Raw genomic sequence first — 12,866 nt, 5'->3', positions numbered from 1 at the left:
CAACAATAGTAACAGCCCCCAATTTCTTTATCCATCATTAAGGACACCCCCAAACAGGTGCAATAGTGCACTCACTCGATGATTACATCAGATCGACCTGACCCCCACCCGAATGATGGTGTGCAATTTTGATTGGGGGATCACTGGTGATATCGATCAGCTGGTCGGTTGTGGGCACTCACATGCCCAATGTACATCATTCCGGAGTGCATTGATGGGTGGACACACTACTGTACATGTCCCCAAACCCCCACGAGTGATGTGATTGATTACCAAGAGACACTTCTACAGCGAACCGCCTCTCTCTCTAGCCGGGGTTGGACTTGTACTGCAAGCGGTTTGTTTGGTTGTACCCTTGGACAGAGCTCGGAGCAGGTCTTGGTGATACTATCTAATGGATACAGGACATTGCCTCACCCTTTGCTTTGTTGTCCAAGCCATCTGTGATGTGATGTGATGTGACTGATCATTGAAATAATCATCGAATAATATTAATGTTATTGAAATGATTCGATGTGGTCCACATTAATACTATTGCCACTACTATTGTTGCTGCTACTGCTGCGAGGGTCGGTCGTGGTCTCGGCGCCATTGGCAGGATTAACCACCTTCTTGGTGGCGGTTATAAAGACGTCGAATCTTGTGTCGGATGAGGAATAATGTGTGTCGATACCAATGATTGGCGCTACTGTTTTGGGCTTCTTCCAGACGATACGTTTCTGTGCAATACGTTTGGATAGCGCAAAGAGAAGTTTGGACTCTCTGTCGCCACCCACCAGCTTCCTGATGGCCCTGATGTCCTTCTTGGAGAGCGCTCGCGCTTGCTTGGCACTGTCCGACTTGGACAGATACATTGGATCCATGTAGATGACGTCGGGCTGCTCTGATGGTTCGCGATTGATTATTGAACAAAGATACTCAACAGAGTCGGCCTTGATCAATGTGATGCGTGCGGCAATGTCTTTGGTCGCGGGATTCTTCCTCGCCTTGTCCAATGCACACTCCAAGAAGTAATGTAGAATAGGGTTGCGCTCGACCACTGTGACCTTGCTTCCAAACGATGCGATCACCCATGCGTCCTTGCCTAGGCCGCCCGTGACATCGAGCACGGTGGCGGGCACCTCGGGACAGCGCACAGAGCGCACCATTGGCGACTTGGCAAATGTCCTCTCCTTGATCTTGTAGAATAGCTCGCCAGAGGTGAAGTCCAGTGTGACCTCGCAGGTCATCTTGCGACGGATACCGCCTGACTTGCCCTCGTACAGCTCGAGGTCGTTCAGACTGAGGCGGCCGCTGGCCACTGCCAGCGCGAGCTGATATGTGAACAATTGTTGTGGCATGGTCTGTAGTTGGTGGAGGGGCACGTAGTCGAGACCAAAGCGCACCGCCAGTTCGTTGGCCTGGCTGACGTCGGCGGCGTCGGTGCCACTCGTCACCACGACCTGTTGTCTATTCACCAGTGACAGTGCGGGATTGATTGATATGCCTGGTGCCACCTCTTTATAATACTGCTCGTCCTTTGACTCGTGCAACTCTCTCTCCTCCTGCTCCTTCTGATATCGCTCTCTCTTGCTCTCGATTGTTACACGCTCAATCTCTTGTGTGACATCCACCACTCCTCCTGCTCCTGGCGCACCTCTCTGGCTAGGCGGCAGTTTGCTAAACTCTATCTTGTCGGCCCTTGTACTCTTTGACATGGCGGTGTTCTTGCCATGATCCCTCTTTGCAATCTTTTGTCGCAGTTTGGTCATCTCTTCTGGACTCAAACTTTCGCGCTTCGCTTTCAGAGTTCGATTGATCTCACTGTCGCCATCCCTGAGATCAGCCATCGCTCGTGCCATATGTGTCTTATCCTTATTCGATTTCTTTAGTCTCTGCCATTGTTCAGCTGCCACCTTGTCATCATCATCATTGTCAGCAATCTTTGATGATGATGATGAATATGTTGATATACTATATATGAATGGGGATAATAATGATGTTGTAGGTCTTATTGTATATCCTCTATTACCCAACAATAATAAACGATTGGATAAATGTAACATCATTTGTGTATATGTATGATGAATGAGCGAAGACTATAAATTAAGTGTCAAATCGAGCACTTGTTTGACGACTCGTCTTTTTGGTTGTTGGACAACTACACACACAAGCACTCAATCCAGGTTGTCCAGATTGAACCAACCAACAAACAATCAATCAATCAATCAATCAATGATATCTCTATTAAATTATATAATCTAACCCTCACAATGATATTATATATATATATTATATATTATATTATATTATATTCCAAACCATATATATACTGTTTACTTTTTTTACATTCCACCTAGTTTAATGGTATTTTATCCATTACTGATATATCATATGAACTCACGTGAATCATATTGAACCAACTCACACAAGTTTTAAATGTACATTTATCTGTCTCTCTCGACACTAGGTGTATGAACACATCACATGTCAGCTATGGAGTTGTGAATGTGTTGGTGAAAAGACTAATTAATTTTGATTGTTGCCTCAACAGAATCACACACACACCAAGAGGCAGTTGGGACCAACTTGAATGATCAGTTGCAACTCACATCTCTACTACTCTATCTATTTCTATCTCAAACAAACAAACAAATACTTTGTTGTGTATAATAATAATAATAATAATAATATAAACTAATACTATACTACTTATATCACTCATTCACACACTCCATAACAATATAAATAATGGACTCTGCTAATCAAATGAACATGACTCTTGGTATGTATAATATATTATATTTATGATGATGTGTATTTGTATACTAACTAACAAACAAACAAACAAACAAATATAAACAGACCAGATCATCAAGGACTCCAAGAAAACAGTAAGAACTTAAACTTCAACTCATTGCCTCCAACCTACAACCCTATGATAAGGACTGGCTTTATATATATCTATATATCATGATGTGATGCATTCATTCATTCGTGTGTGGCAGTGCAGCGGTGTGTCTGCAGTGACAACGATCAAAAGACAGACAGCCTTGATTGGCAAACGGACGACGATCACTGGACGATGCCCCACTCGTCAAATGCGTCATTCAATCAGTCAGTCAACTGGCTGCAGTGGCGGGTGTCAGTCAGTATAGCACAAATGCATGATTAACATGGTTATCAGCCACTTTGTCTATGTACATCATATGATGTTGTTGTTGATCGTCGTCATCAATCATCATCATTCATAATCACATTGCAGCACTGCTTTTCATTTGCCATTGTCATCATAGGGTGTAAAGGCCACCATCAGACAGGGCACTAACAAGTGGACGTCCCAACTCATTCTCTCATCTCCCAATCCTTCCCTACCCGTGAAGAACAAGAGCAACAACAATAACAACAAAAAGAACTCCAATGATCAAGGAGGAAAGCCAAAGAGCAGAGCCGCCACCAACTCGAGAAGAGGCAGAAGAGGCGGAAGAGGCGGTAATGACAACAACAACAGCAACAACAATGGCAACAAAAACAACAATAACAACGGAAACAACAATAACAACAATAGCAATGGAAGATCAAGAAGAGGACTGACCAGAGGAAACACCGCCACTACAGCCAAGGTCGCCAAGACCGGAAGCAAGTCAGTCAAGACTGCCGCCAAGTATGTCTCCACATGAATGCCAACAAGCCTCCTCCTCAACATCTCATACTCACATTACTCAACCTCTTCTTCATTCTCTATCATCACAGGCCCATCAGCCCAGACAAGATCAAGATCCAAATCACAAAGTTAGTATTGTTGATATGTAGCACATGTATTCCACTTGACATTATACTTACATCTCCATAACAATCATTCAGCAGTGGTAGCTCTTCGTCATCATCATCCACAAGCGGTGGCCTCAGAACAAGCAGACTGGGTGCCAAGAGCCTCAGGTTGGGAGGTACTTCCAGTTTGAGGACCAGAAATAGTTTGAGGACCAGTGCCATCGCTGCATCCCCAAAGAGAGCATTGACCACAGCCATTAAGAAGCCAGCAAGACTTGTAGAGGTTGTTGTAAGTATATCCTCTTGTATGTGTATGATGTTCATAGCTAACCTCAACCTTCTTCTCGTTCTCCTTCTACTGCACAACAGAGACAGAAAACCATTTCCACCGCCAGGAAGACTGTGGCTGACCGTGACCAGAGACCAAGGACCCTGAATGACAGATTCAGCAGGAAGTAAACCAACACTCAATCAATCCATTGGTGATTGATGTGATGGAGTGTAGTTGTGTCATTGTAAGGCGAGCAGCAATATAGTCTGCACATTGTAGAGCAAGAATAAATCATTCAGAGTTTATACTGTAAACTAGGTCTCAATCAAGTGTGTCCAATCACATGGACATGTGTGATGGAAGTATCAAGGAAGTGAGCGAAACAATAATAGAGAGAGAGATGATGTAAGAGTGTGATTATGCACCACATGTCGTTTAGTTCTGTGCGGCGTTGTCAGAGGCAACTGGGAACTCGAAGACGACGTCCTTTCCGGTCAACTTGTGGTAGACGGCGGAGAAGGAATCCAACTTGTGACCAGTGACGGTGATCTCCTTACGGTCCAAATAGATCTTGTGGAGCTTGGAGCCATCGAGTCTGTATCTAAGTCTACGGCCAACGATGTTGGTTGGGAACACGAGGTCCTCCAACATGGCGTCGTGGACAGCCTTGATGGTACGCGAGATTGGGACCTTCTGCTGCTTGACCTTGTTGGTGGAGGAGACCTGGTGGATGATTCTGCGCTGAGCAATGATCATAACGTTCTTGCTGCCGAACTTCTTCTCCAACTCCCAAACCAACTTTTGCTGGATCTATAATGTTGTCGTCGATTGATTGATTGGTGAGTGAGTATGTTGTGTTCACCTGTATGATCGCTCGCTATCATCTGTTTGTGTTGGTTCATTCATACCTTGTTGTAAGCCTTGAGCTGACGGAATGGAACAAAGACAACGATGGCCTTCTTTCCCTCAGAGACGTCGAACTCCTTGGCGGAGACGATCTGGAGGTTCTTCAACTCCTTGAAGTCGTTGGAGTTCTCCAAATCCAAGAGAGCCTGAGCAACAGAGTTCTCGAGCTCAGTTGGCTCTTTGCCGGGTGGCTTAACAATCTTCTTCTTGGTGGTAAGCATCTTGATTCTGTATGGATTGATGATTCCAACAAGTTAGATTCTGTTCATTCCCTGATTGTCGATTGGATTGATTGATGGATTGATGCTGTTATCGCATAGTTCATACATACAGGTATCACTGTGATCTCGATTGAACAAAAAGGAAGAGACAAGTATCGTGTATCACTCTTATCACATGCACACTGAGTATCGCACGAGGACTCGCGAGTCAGAGCACAGACCTCTCGCACGCACTCCTCACCCAACCATCACACTGAAAAATCAAAATAAAATAAAAATATTTCTTTTCGCTAAAACAATCAGAAGTTCCGTCGTGAATGATGGACTCGGCTGGATTGGATTGCTTGGGATGAATCCACACTTTACTTTATGATGATGGAGATGTAAGGAATGATAGACACTTCTCCAAGTCCACATTGCCTCCAGTGATGACAAGTCCAATCCTCTTGACCTTGCCATCGTTGCCATACTTCTCCTTGAACTTCTCGCTCAGTACAACTGCCAAAACAGTGGCTGATGATGGCTCGATGATTATCTTCATTCTATCCCATACCAACTACATTATGATGTTATTGATGTTAGTTACTCATGGTTGTAATCCATGGATCGTTGATGGATGATGATGATGGACACGTACCTTCATTGCAGCCTTGATCTCGTTGTCGTCGACAGTGATAATGGAGTGGACATGTGACTTGATGATTGGGAATGTGAGATCACCAACAGTTGTGAGTAGACCATCGGCGATAGTGTTTGGATTGTTATCACGATGTGGAAGCTTCACACCCTTCTCGAATGATCTAAATGCATCATCTGCACCCAATGGCTCAGCTCCAATGATCTTAATATCTGGATTGATGGTCTTGGCAGCGATCGTTACACCTGACATCTTGATTGATTGTTTGTTTGAGTCAGTTCCAAGTCCATCACATCGATCCAATCAATCAATCAATCAAACTTACAACACCACCTCCACCAATTGGAACAATGATGGCATCAAGGTTCTCAACTTGAGAGAGGAGCTCAATGGCAACAGTTCCTTGACCAGCAATGACATCGGCATTGTCAAATGGATGGATCATCTTGCAGCCATGTTGAGCGATCAATGCCTCAACACCAGACTCTCTTGCCTGTAGTGTTGGCTCACAAAGATGTACGTTGGCACCATAGCCAATGATGGCGTCTAATTTGATCTTTGGAGCATTCTTTGGCACTACAACATAAGCAGTTGTATTCCTCATCCTGGCAGCCAATGCCAATGCCTGACCATGATTTCCACTGCTATGTGTTGTGACTCCACGCTTCAAATCATCCTCACTCAGCTTGAACACAGAGTTGCATGCGCCTCTAAACTTGAATGCACCGACCTACTCAACGAATGATTGGTTAGGTGTGATTGATCAATCAATCAAGAGGTATACATACCTTTTGGAAGTTCTCACATTTGAAGAACAACTCCTTGCCTGCTATCTCATTGATGCTTTGACATGTTAGGACTGGAGTCTTGTGGATGTGTGGTTTGATCCTCTCATAGGCTTCCTTGATATCATTGAATGAGACAGCAAAGCCACTTGTTCCAACTTCATTAGTTGGGTAACCATTGATTGATGATTCCAAATTACTCATCTTCTCTATCTCTCTCTCTACCTCTCTTGTCTTTGCAATTACAAAGGTTCATCAAAACACGTGGATTCATAAGATCAAACAAATATCTGGACACTTTCATTCACTCTCACGAATTCACAAGTGCCCACTCACTTCCTTTCGAACTTGAACATTGAATTGAATGAAGTTGAATGCATACAAGTACTCGATCGTTATACCTATCGTCAATGTAACCTAGAGAGAGATAATAGTAGTAGGTTTATTCAGATACTTGAAGTAGTATCTGTTGTGTGAGGGTCTGAAAGATACCTTGTCTCACTCACTCACTCACCAGGTTACAGCCCTGGAGAGTTGAATGAACATTTGCCTTTTCATTAAGTTACACAGTTCAGAGAAGTAATCAAACACTACCTTTCCATAACATTACTAACAAACAATACAACAAGTAACAAACAGTTGTAGATAAGATATATAGATACTTTGTAAATATCATCCAATCACATCGAATCAAATTTACGAGTTGTTGTTCGTGTAGCCGAGATTTCGATGTTGTGGGCGTTGGGTGCCAGGATGAGGAACTTGTCAATTCAAAGCGTTGGCATCCTAGGTACCTCTTTAGTCTAAAGATCATCACATCACATCACCCTGGTGGTCTAAACTACTGTAGGATCTTAAGTGGAGGGAGGACTAGGCTTTGGTTTTATTACAAAGTTCAAAGGAAAGGTTTAAACTTATTATTATCCAATGGATATTATAATAATCATCTTGATGGTATCAAGCATACTAGTCTCCGAGCCATGGAGAACAACATCAAGTTGTCCAATCGATAACTATAAATACCCAATCATAACAACAACTTCAATCAAACAACTAATTAATCAATCAAAAAATAATAATAATGGCCAAATATAACATAATATTGGTTGCAACCATTGTGTTGGCCACCATGATCAATACATCAAGAGCTGTAAGTACCAACCTCCTCTTCATGTACCCAACTCAACTACAACTCATAGTAACATTCCATCCACATCCACTTGACAACTTCCAAAAGGCCAACCTTGATTGTTCCCAAATGCAATCACTCACTCAACAATACTTTGGCACTGGACAAGAGGCCACCAACTTCATTTGTATTGCTTACTACGAGTCATCATGGAACACTGATGCCCAGAATCCATCGGGTGCATCAGGTCTCTGGCAGATATTACCAGAGCACTGTGGTGAGATTTGCCAAGGCTGTTCAGACCCATCTGATTTGTTCAATCCAAATGTAAATGCTCAATGTGCATTGGATGTCTACAATGCTCAGGGATATGATGCTTGGACTACCTGGGCCAGTGGTGACTGCACTGGTTGGACTCAATGTGACTCAACTTCCAGCTCAACTACCTCTACATCTGCATCTACTGGAAAGACTGGAGGATCGAGCAGTGGCAAGACTGGAGGATCCAGTTCGGGCAAGACCGGAGGATCAAGTTCTGGCAAGTCCACCACTCAATCAGGCACCACCAGTGGTACTACAAGTGGAACAACCAGTGCAACTAGTGGCACTACAAGTGGTACCACAAGTGCGACATCTGGAACTACCAGTGGCACGACTGCATCATCAGGTACAACTACCTCTGGCACAACTGCCACAACAGGTACATCTGCTACCAACACCGCAACTGATTCAACTGCCTCAACTGGAGGTGCCAGCTCTTCAACCGGTGGTGCATCCTCAGCAAGCTCATCAACTGGTGGTGCATCATCATCAGGTGGATCTGGCGGCTCTGGCGGTTCAGGAGGTTCAGGTGGCTCAGGAGGTTCTGGCGGCTCTGGTGGTTCAGGAGGTTCAGGTGGTGGCTCTGGTGGATCAGGACTCTACAAGACCAAGTAGATCACTCACTCACCCAATCATTCCATCAATCAATTAATGACCATCCCATACTCTAACAAATATTATTGATATATCATTGTATTTAATTATATTTGATTACTTTCTAAACATCTTTCTCAGCTCCTTGTCTCTCATATGTCTCTTCACAAGGAACACTGTCAGTCCAACAAGTGCTGCCAATCCCACCACTGATGGAACAACAATGGCTGGAATCAACCACTTCATCCTCTGTCTATTCGCCTCAGCCGCTCTTTGGTTGAGTAAATCGGTCACTATGTTGATTAAATGAGTAGATATGATTGTTAGTATAATGATTGATAGATAGATGGATGGATGATGATGACTTACAATCATATTTGAATATCTCATTGCTACCTGTCTGTCCACCAACAGTGACATTGACAAAGAGTGTACCTTCGGGAACAGTTTCATCTCCGAATGGCCAAGCAGGGAGATCACAAACAACATCAGTGTTGTAAGCATCACTTATAACAGGATTGTTACAATCCAATTGACCAACTGTAATATTAATAGGTACACCAAGTGATGATCCACGAATGGTAATAGTGCCACCATTTTGAGTACATGTCTGTAATATCTCAGAGACCGTTGGAGCTAAATTTTATGTTTGATTGATTGAGTGAAGTTAGTTAGTGGTCGAACATAGATTGGATCGATAAAGAGTACTTACCCTCATAACTAAAGTATACGATTGGATCAAAGATTGAGGTGGTCAAGTTGCTGATACTTAGATTGACTGGGAAGTCCTTGCCAACTCCTGGAATGACATTACAAAGTATGGTGGTGTTGTCAAGTAGGACAACATTGTGACAAGAATACTTATCACCAAGTGCAATTGAATATTTCGATTCATCAATAACATCACTGATGGTTTCGTTGAATCCTGGTGTCCTCTTAAAGTGTAACATTGATCCTACTATTGTGACAATACCTCCAGTTGTTTGAACTTTGGTAATTGATGTGATTGATGGAAGGATCAACACTTGTATCTCGCTAGATACCTGATTGTCAATGGCCACTGTGACATCATAGATATCGATAGCAGTCTCTTTACCCATGGCCAATTCGATCACTGATGAGTTGGTGACGGTAACTGAGTCATAAGTCATGTTGCCAGCGTGGAGAACGAGGGATGAAGCATCTGGACCAAAGTTATCACCAAAGAGATAGAGAGTACTACCATTCTGTTTGGCTGACTGCAGCAATGGTGCATTGAAGGAGAATGTATGGCCACCCAAAGATGACACACCATCAATTGTGATGGTGGTGGGATGATTAGCTCCAACACCTGCTGGTATATCACAAAGTAGTTGGGCGTAGGTGGTATCTGGGTTCCTTGGATTGGCGCATTGCAATACTGTTGTGTTGATCACTACTGCTTGTGGTGCACCTGTGATGTCTGTAGTCGAAAGGAATTGACCAGAGATGGTGATGGTCGATCCCATCGTAGGGGAAGATGAGATTGAGTCGACAGAGGGGATCATGCTCAGACGGTATGGCTGGGACTTCTGGGCGCTAACAGTAACATAGATGTTGCCATTCCTCAAGGTGGATGGCATGGTGAAGACAGCCTTCTCAGCATTGTCATAAACCAGGCTTGGATGGAGGACGGTTCCATCAGCAAATATGATACCGGTGTTGACATCACCGAAACTACTTCCGACAAGGGTCACGGCAGCACCATTCTGGATATTGGATGTGATCTGAGGGATACCATATGAGAACAGGACATTATTGGTCGAGTTTACGCCATTGATATTCACGATGACTTGCTTGTCCTTGCCAGATCCTTCGGGCATCTTACATGTTAGCTTGGTATTGTCGGTACCCACACTAGTTGGGTTGATACAGTTGATACCTCCAACATTGACATATGATTGAGCCGCAGAACCATCACTCTTTAGAAGGTTCAATAATGCACCGGTTATAGTAATTGTTCCACCGGATGTAGGTACTGAGGTAACAGCAGTCACTAATGGAGCAAAGTTGTAACTGAAGGCTGATCCAACATTTTCACCAACTGTGATGACAATTGACTTTACACCTGGGTATGCCAAATCGGGGGTGACTGGAATGGCAATATAGGTATGATTGAGGAGTACATTGGGGTCTCTATCAACTGTTACTCCATTAATAGTAACCTTCAACTTTGCTCCATCCTTTCCAAAACTTGTTCCTTCTATACCATAACTATAACTATCAACAATGTTGATTGCCTTGATTGTTGGGGCTAACATGGGGGGCAGTGGTTAGGTCTCTAGCCTCACTTAATCAATCAGTTCATGAATCAAATACATACCAACAAAGGAATATAGTCCATTCCAACCTCTGTTTTCACATGGGTTTCCATTGATGTAGATGTAGGCGGCTAGGTTGTAGCCAGAATAGTTGTCATTCATGTTGACTAGGACTTTGGATCCAGATGGATCAATTGTTAAGGCACCATCAAGTGGTACATCAACACCAGCAAGAGTGAATTGAGAGAAGAAGTCGCCAGGTTGGAAGAACTTTCCAACGAATGTGATCACTCCACCTTGTGTTGGAATAGAGTTTACACTGAAGACGAATTGAGTCGTTGTTTTGAATGCTACGGACTTGCAATTACCAGGACCACACACCATGATTTTGGCCGTGCCACCTTGAGAGTATGAACTTAGACTAACATATAATAATGTTGAATTGAATAATGTTATACCTGATGGATATTGCATCGAATCCTTCAATATAGTTGCATTGATTGCTGTATCCAATGCTGTACCAACTACTGTGATATATGTCTCATTGAATGTCACCTGGACAATATCAAGAGGGGCAGCTGAACATTGACTAGGTCCATTGAACATCAACACTCCAAGTGTTAATATCACCAAGAGTATGGATATCCTCATTTCTAATTATTATTATATTATATTATTTGTTGTAATTATTATTATTGATTATTATTATTATTGATTATTAATAATATAAATGTGGTATGAGTTGTTGATTGGACAACAAGAGATGGATGTCAATTAGACTGATTAATTAATTATTATTATTAAGTGTTACAACAACATCAACAACATAAAAGATAAGGAAATAATAACTTAGTTCGCCAAATCAATCACCCTATGTTCCACAGTTTTGGTGAGTGTGAATCATTGATTGATTGATTGATTGATTGTGTTTGTTTGTTCTTATCTCTATGTGTGTGTGTTTGAGTGTGTGTGATCACCTGATCATTATATCGAATGTGTTAATGTGTGAGTGTGTGAATCGTCCAATCAATAACACACACTACAATCAATCACAAACACACACTAACACACTTAATACATATATTGATCTGTGATGGAGGGAGGGATGTATATGGGGCCAGGCATATTAACATTTATAACAAGTATAAGTACATACTTGGATTGATTTTATACATAACCCGAGTACATTTATACCTATATTTAACCAAACAATGGCATTTGAGTTAGTGTGAGAGTAGATGATCGCACTTGAACCTGATCACAATCACACACCAACTTGTGGCTGTTGGGGTTGGGTTACTTTGTAATTGACAAGGTTGTTGTTGTTGTGGGTGTGATCACATGTTTGAAAGAGAGAGGCGCAATATGGTTGACACACATTGTATTGAACTGACCAATCAATGATAAGTTAGTGAATGAGTTATTGATGTGTTGTACATTTATGTCATGGCCTGGCCACGCCTATCTTTATTTACGAGTCTAGTTCGAGGTCCAATCAATCAATCAAACATACCATGGTAGTGTGGTAGGATGTTGATGATGATGTTGATGATGCTGTTGTTGGGGGAAGAGGAGGATGAGGAAGAGGAGCACAGTTCATTGGTTTAGGACTACGATCCAATTGATGGTTGAGATCATATTTTGGACCTCATCAAATGTGAGGTAGAAATTACAATCGTGTACAATATGTCTACGGCCACCAGGTGTATTCCTATAATCTGGATTAGTACTGAACCAATAATAATATTCATCATATTTCTGCAATTGTCCACGAAGACAAATATTATAGAGTTCATGCTTTGGTGGATTGGAAATTATTATTCTCTGATTGAATTGATTGGAATGGATGATGGTCAGTCAGACTCTGGTACCTTGCGGGGGAGGAGGAGGAATGGTACTTACATGGTAGAGAGCAGTAAGTTTTGGCATCCTGCAGTTGAGGAATACTTCACTTTGTTTGACAAGTTCGTTGA

At 42.6% G+C, this 12,866-nt stretch overlaps 6 protein-coding genes across 6 annotated transcripts; 2 read left to right on the top strand and 4 right to left on the bottom strand.

Annotated features, from left to right (window-relative positions):
* Nucleotides 1-391: 391 nt before the first annotated feature.
* Nucleotides 392-1,751, bottom strand: SAMD00019534_003430 (hypothetical protein; the record flags this gene model as incomplete). The annotated part of the gene is made up of 2 exons (XM_012903776.1): nucleotides 392-441; nucleotides 533-1,751. The coding sequence occupies 2 exons, from the start codon at nucleotides 1,749-1,751 to the stop codon at nucleotides 392-394; spliced, it is 1,269 nt and encodes a 422-aa protein (XP_012759230.1).
* Nucleotides 1,752-2,748: 997 nt separating this feature from the next.
* SAMD00019534_003420 (hypothetical protein) lies at nucleotides 2,749-4,209 on the top strand (the record flags this gene model as incomplete). Its single annotated transcript, XM_012903775.1, has 6 exons — nucleotides 2,749-2,764; nucleotides 2,845-2,873; nucleotides 3,276-3,643; nucleotides 3,733-3,771; nucleotides 3,844-4,039; nucleotides 4,120-4,209. 6 exons carry the CDS (start codon nucleotides 2,749-2,751, stop codon nucleotides 4,207-4,209), a joined length of 738 nt encoding a protein of 245 aa, XP_012759229.1.
* A 247-nt stretch (nucleotides 4,210-4,456) lies between these two features.
* On the bottom strand, nucleotides 4,457-5,148 carry SAMD00019534_003410 (hypothetical protein; the record flags this gene model as incomplete). The annotated part of the gene is made up of 2 exons (XM_012903774.1): nucleotides 4,457-4,831; nucleotides 4,930-5,148. 2 exons carry the CDS (start codon nucleotides 5,146-5,148, stop codon nucleotides 4,457-4,459), a joined length of 594 nt encoding a protein of 197 aa, XP_012759228.1.
* A 373-nt stretch (nucleotides 5,149-5,521) lies between these two features.
* Nucleotides 5,522-6,786, bottom strand: SAMD00019534_003400 (hypothetical protein; the record flags this gene model as incomplete). Its single annotated transcript, XM_012903773.1, has 4 exons — nucleotides 5,522-5,704; nucleotides 5,786-6,037; nucleotides 6,111-6,515; nucleotides 6,574-6,786. Coding segments are annotated over 4 exons (1,053 nt in total), but the record flags the coding sequence as incomplete, so codon positions are not given.
* An 865-nt stretch (nucleotides 6,787-7,651) lies between these two features.
* Nucleotides 7,652-8,635, top strand: SAMD00019534_003390 (hypothetical protein; the record flags this gene model as incomplete). Its single annotated transcript, XM_012903772.1, has 2 exons — nucleotides 7,652-7,720; nucleotides 7,808-8,635. 2 exons carry the CDS (start codon nucleotides 7,652-7,654, stop codon nucleotides 8,633-8,635), a joined length of 897 nt encoding a protein of 298 aa, XP_012759226.1.
* Nucleotides 8,636-8,731: 96 nt separating this feature from the next.
* On the bottom strand, nucleotides 8,732-11,277 carry SAMD00019534_003380 (hypothetical protein; the record flags this gene model as incomplete). The annotated part of the gene is made up of 4 exons (XM_012903771.1): nucleotides 8,732-8,907; nucleotides 8,984-9,250; nucleotides 9,327-10,886; nucleotides 10,956-11,277. The coding sequence occupies 4 exons, from the start codon at nucleotides 11,275-11,277 to the stop codon at nucleotides 8,732-8,734; spliced, it is 2,325 nt and encodes a 774-aa protein (XP_012759225.1).
* Nucleotides 11,278-12,866: the final 1,589 nt, after the last annotated feature.

Source organism: Acytostelium subglobosum (genome assembly GCF_000787575.1).
Source record: "Acytostelium subglobosum LB1 DNA, scaffold: scaffold1, whole genome shotgun sequence".
NCBI lineage: Eukaryota > Evosea > Eumycetozoa > Acytosteliales > Acytosteliaceae > Acytostelium > Acytostelium subglobosum.
This window is presented reverse-complemented; position numbering and strand designations above follow the sequence as displayed.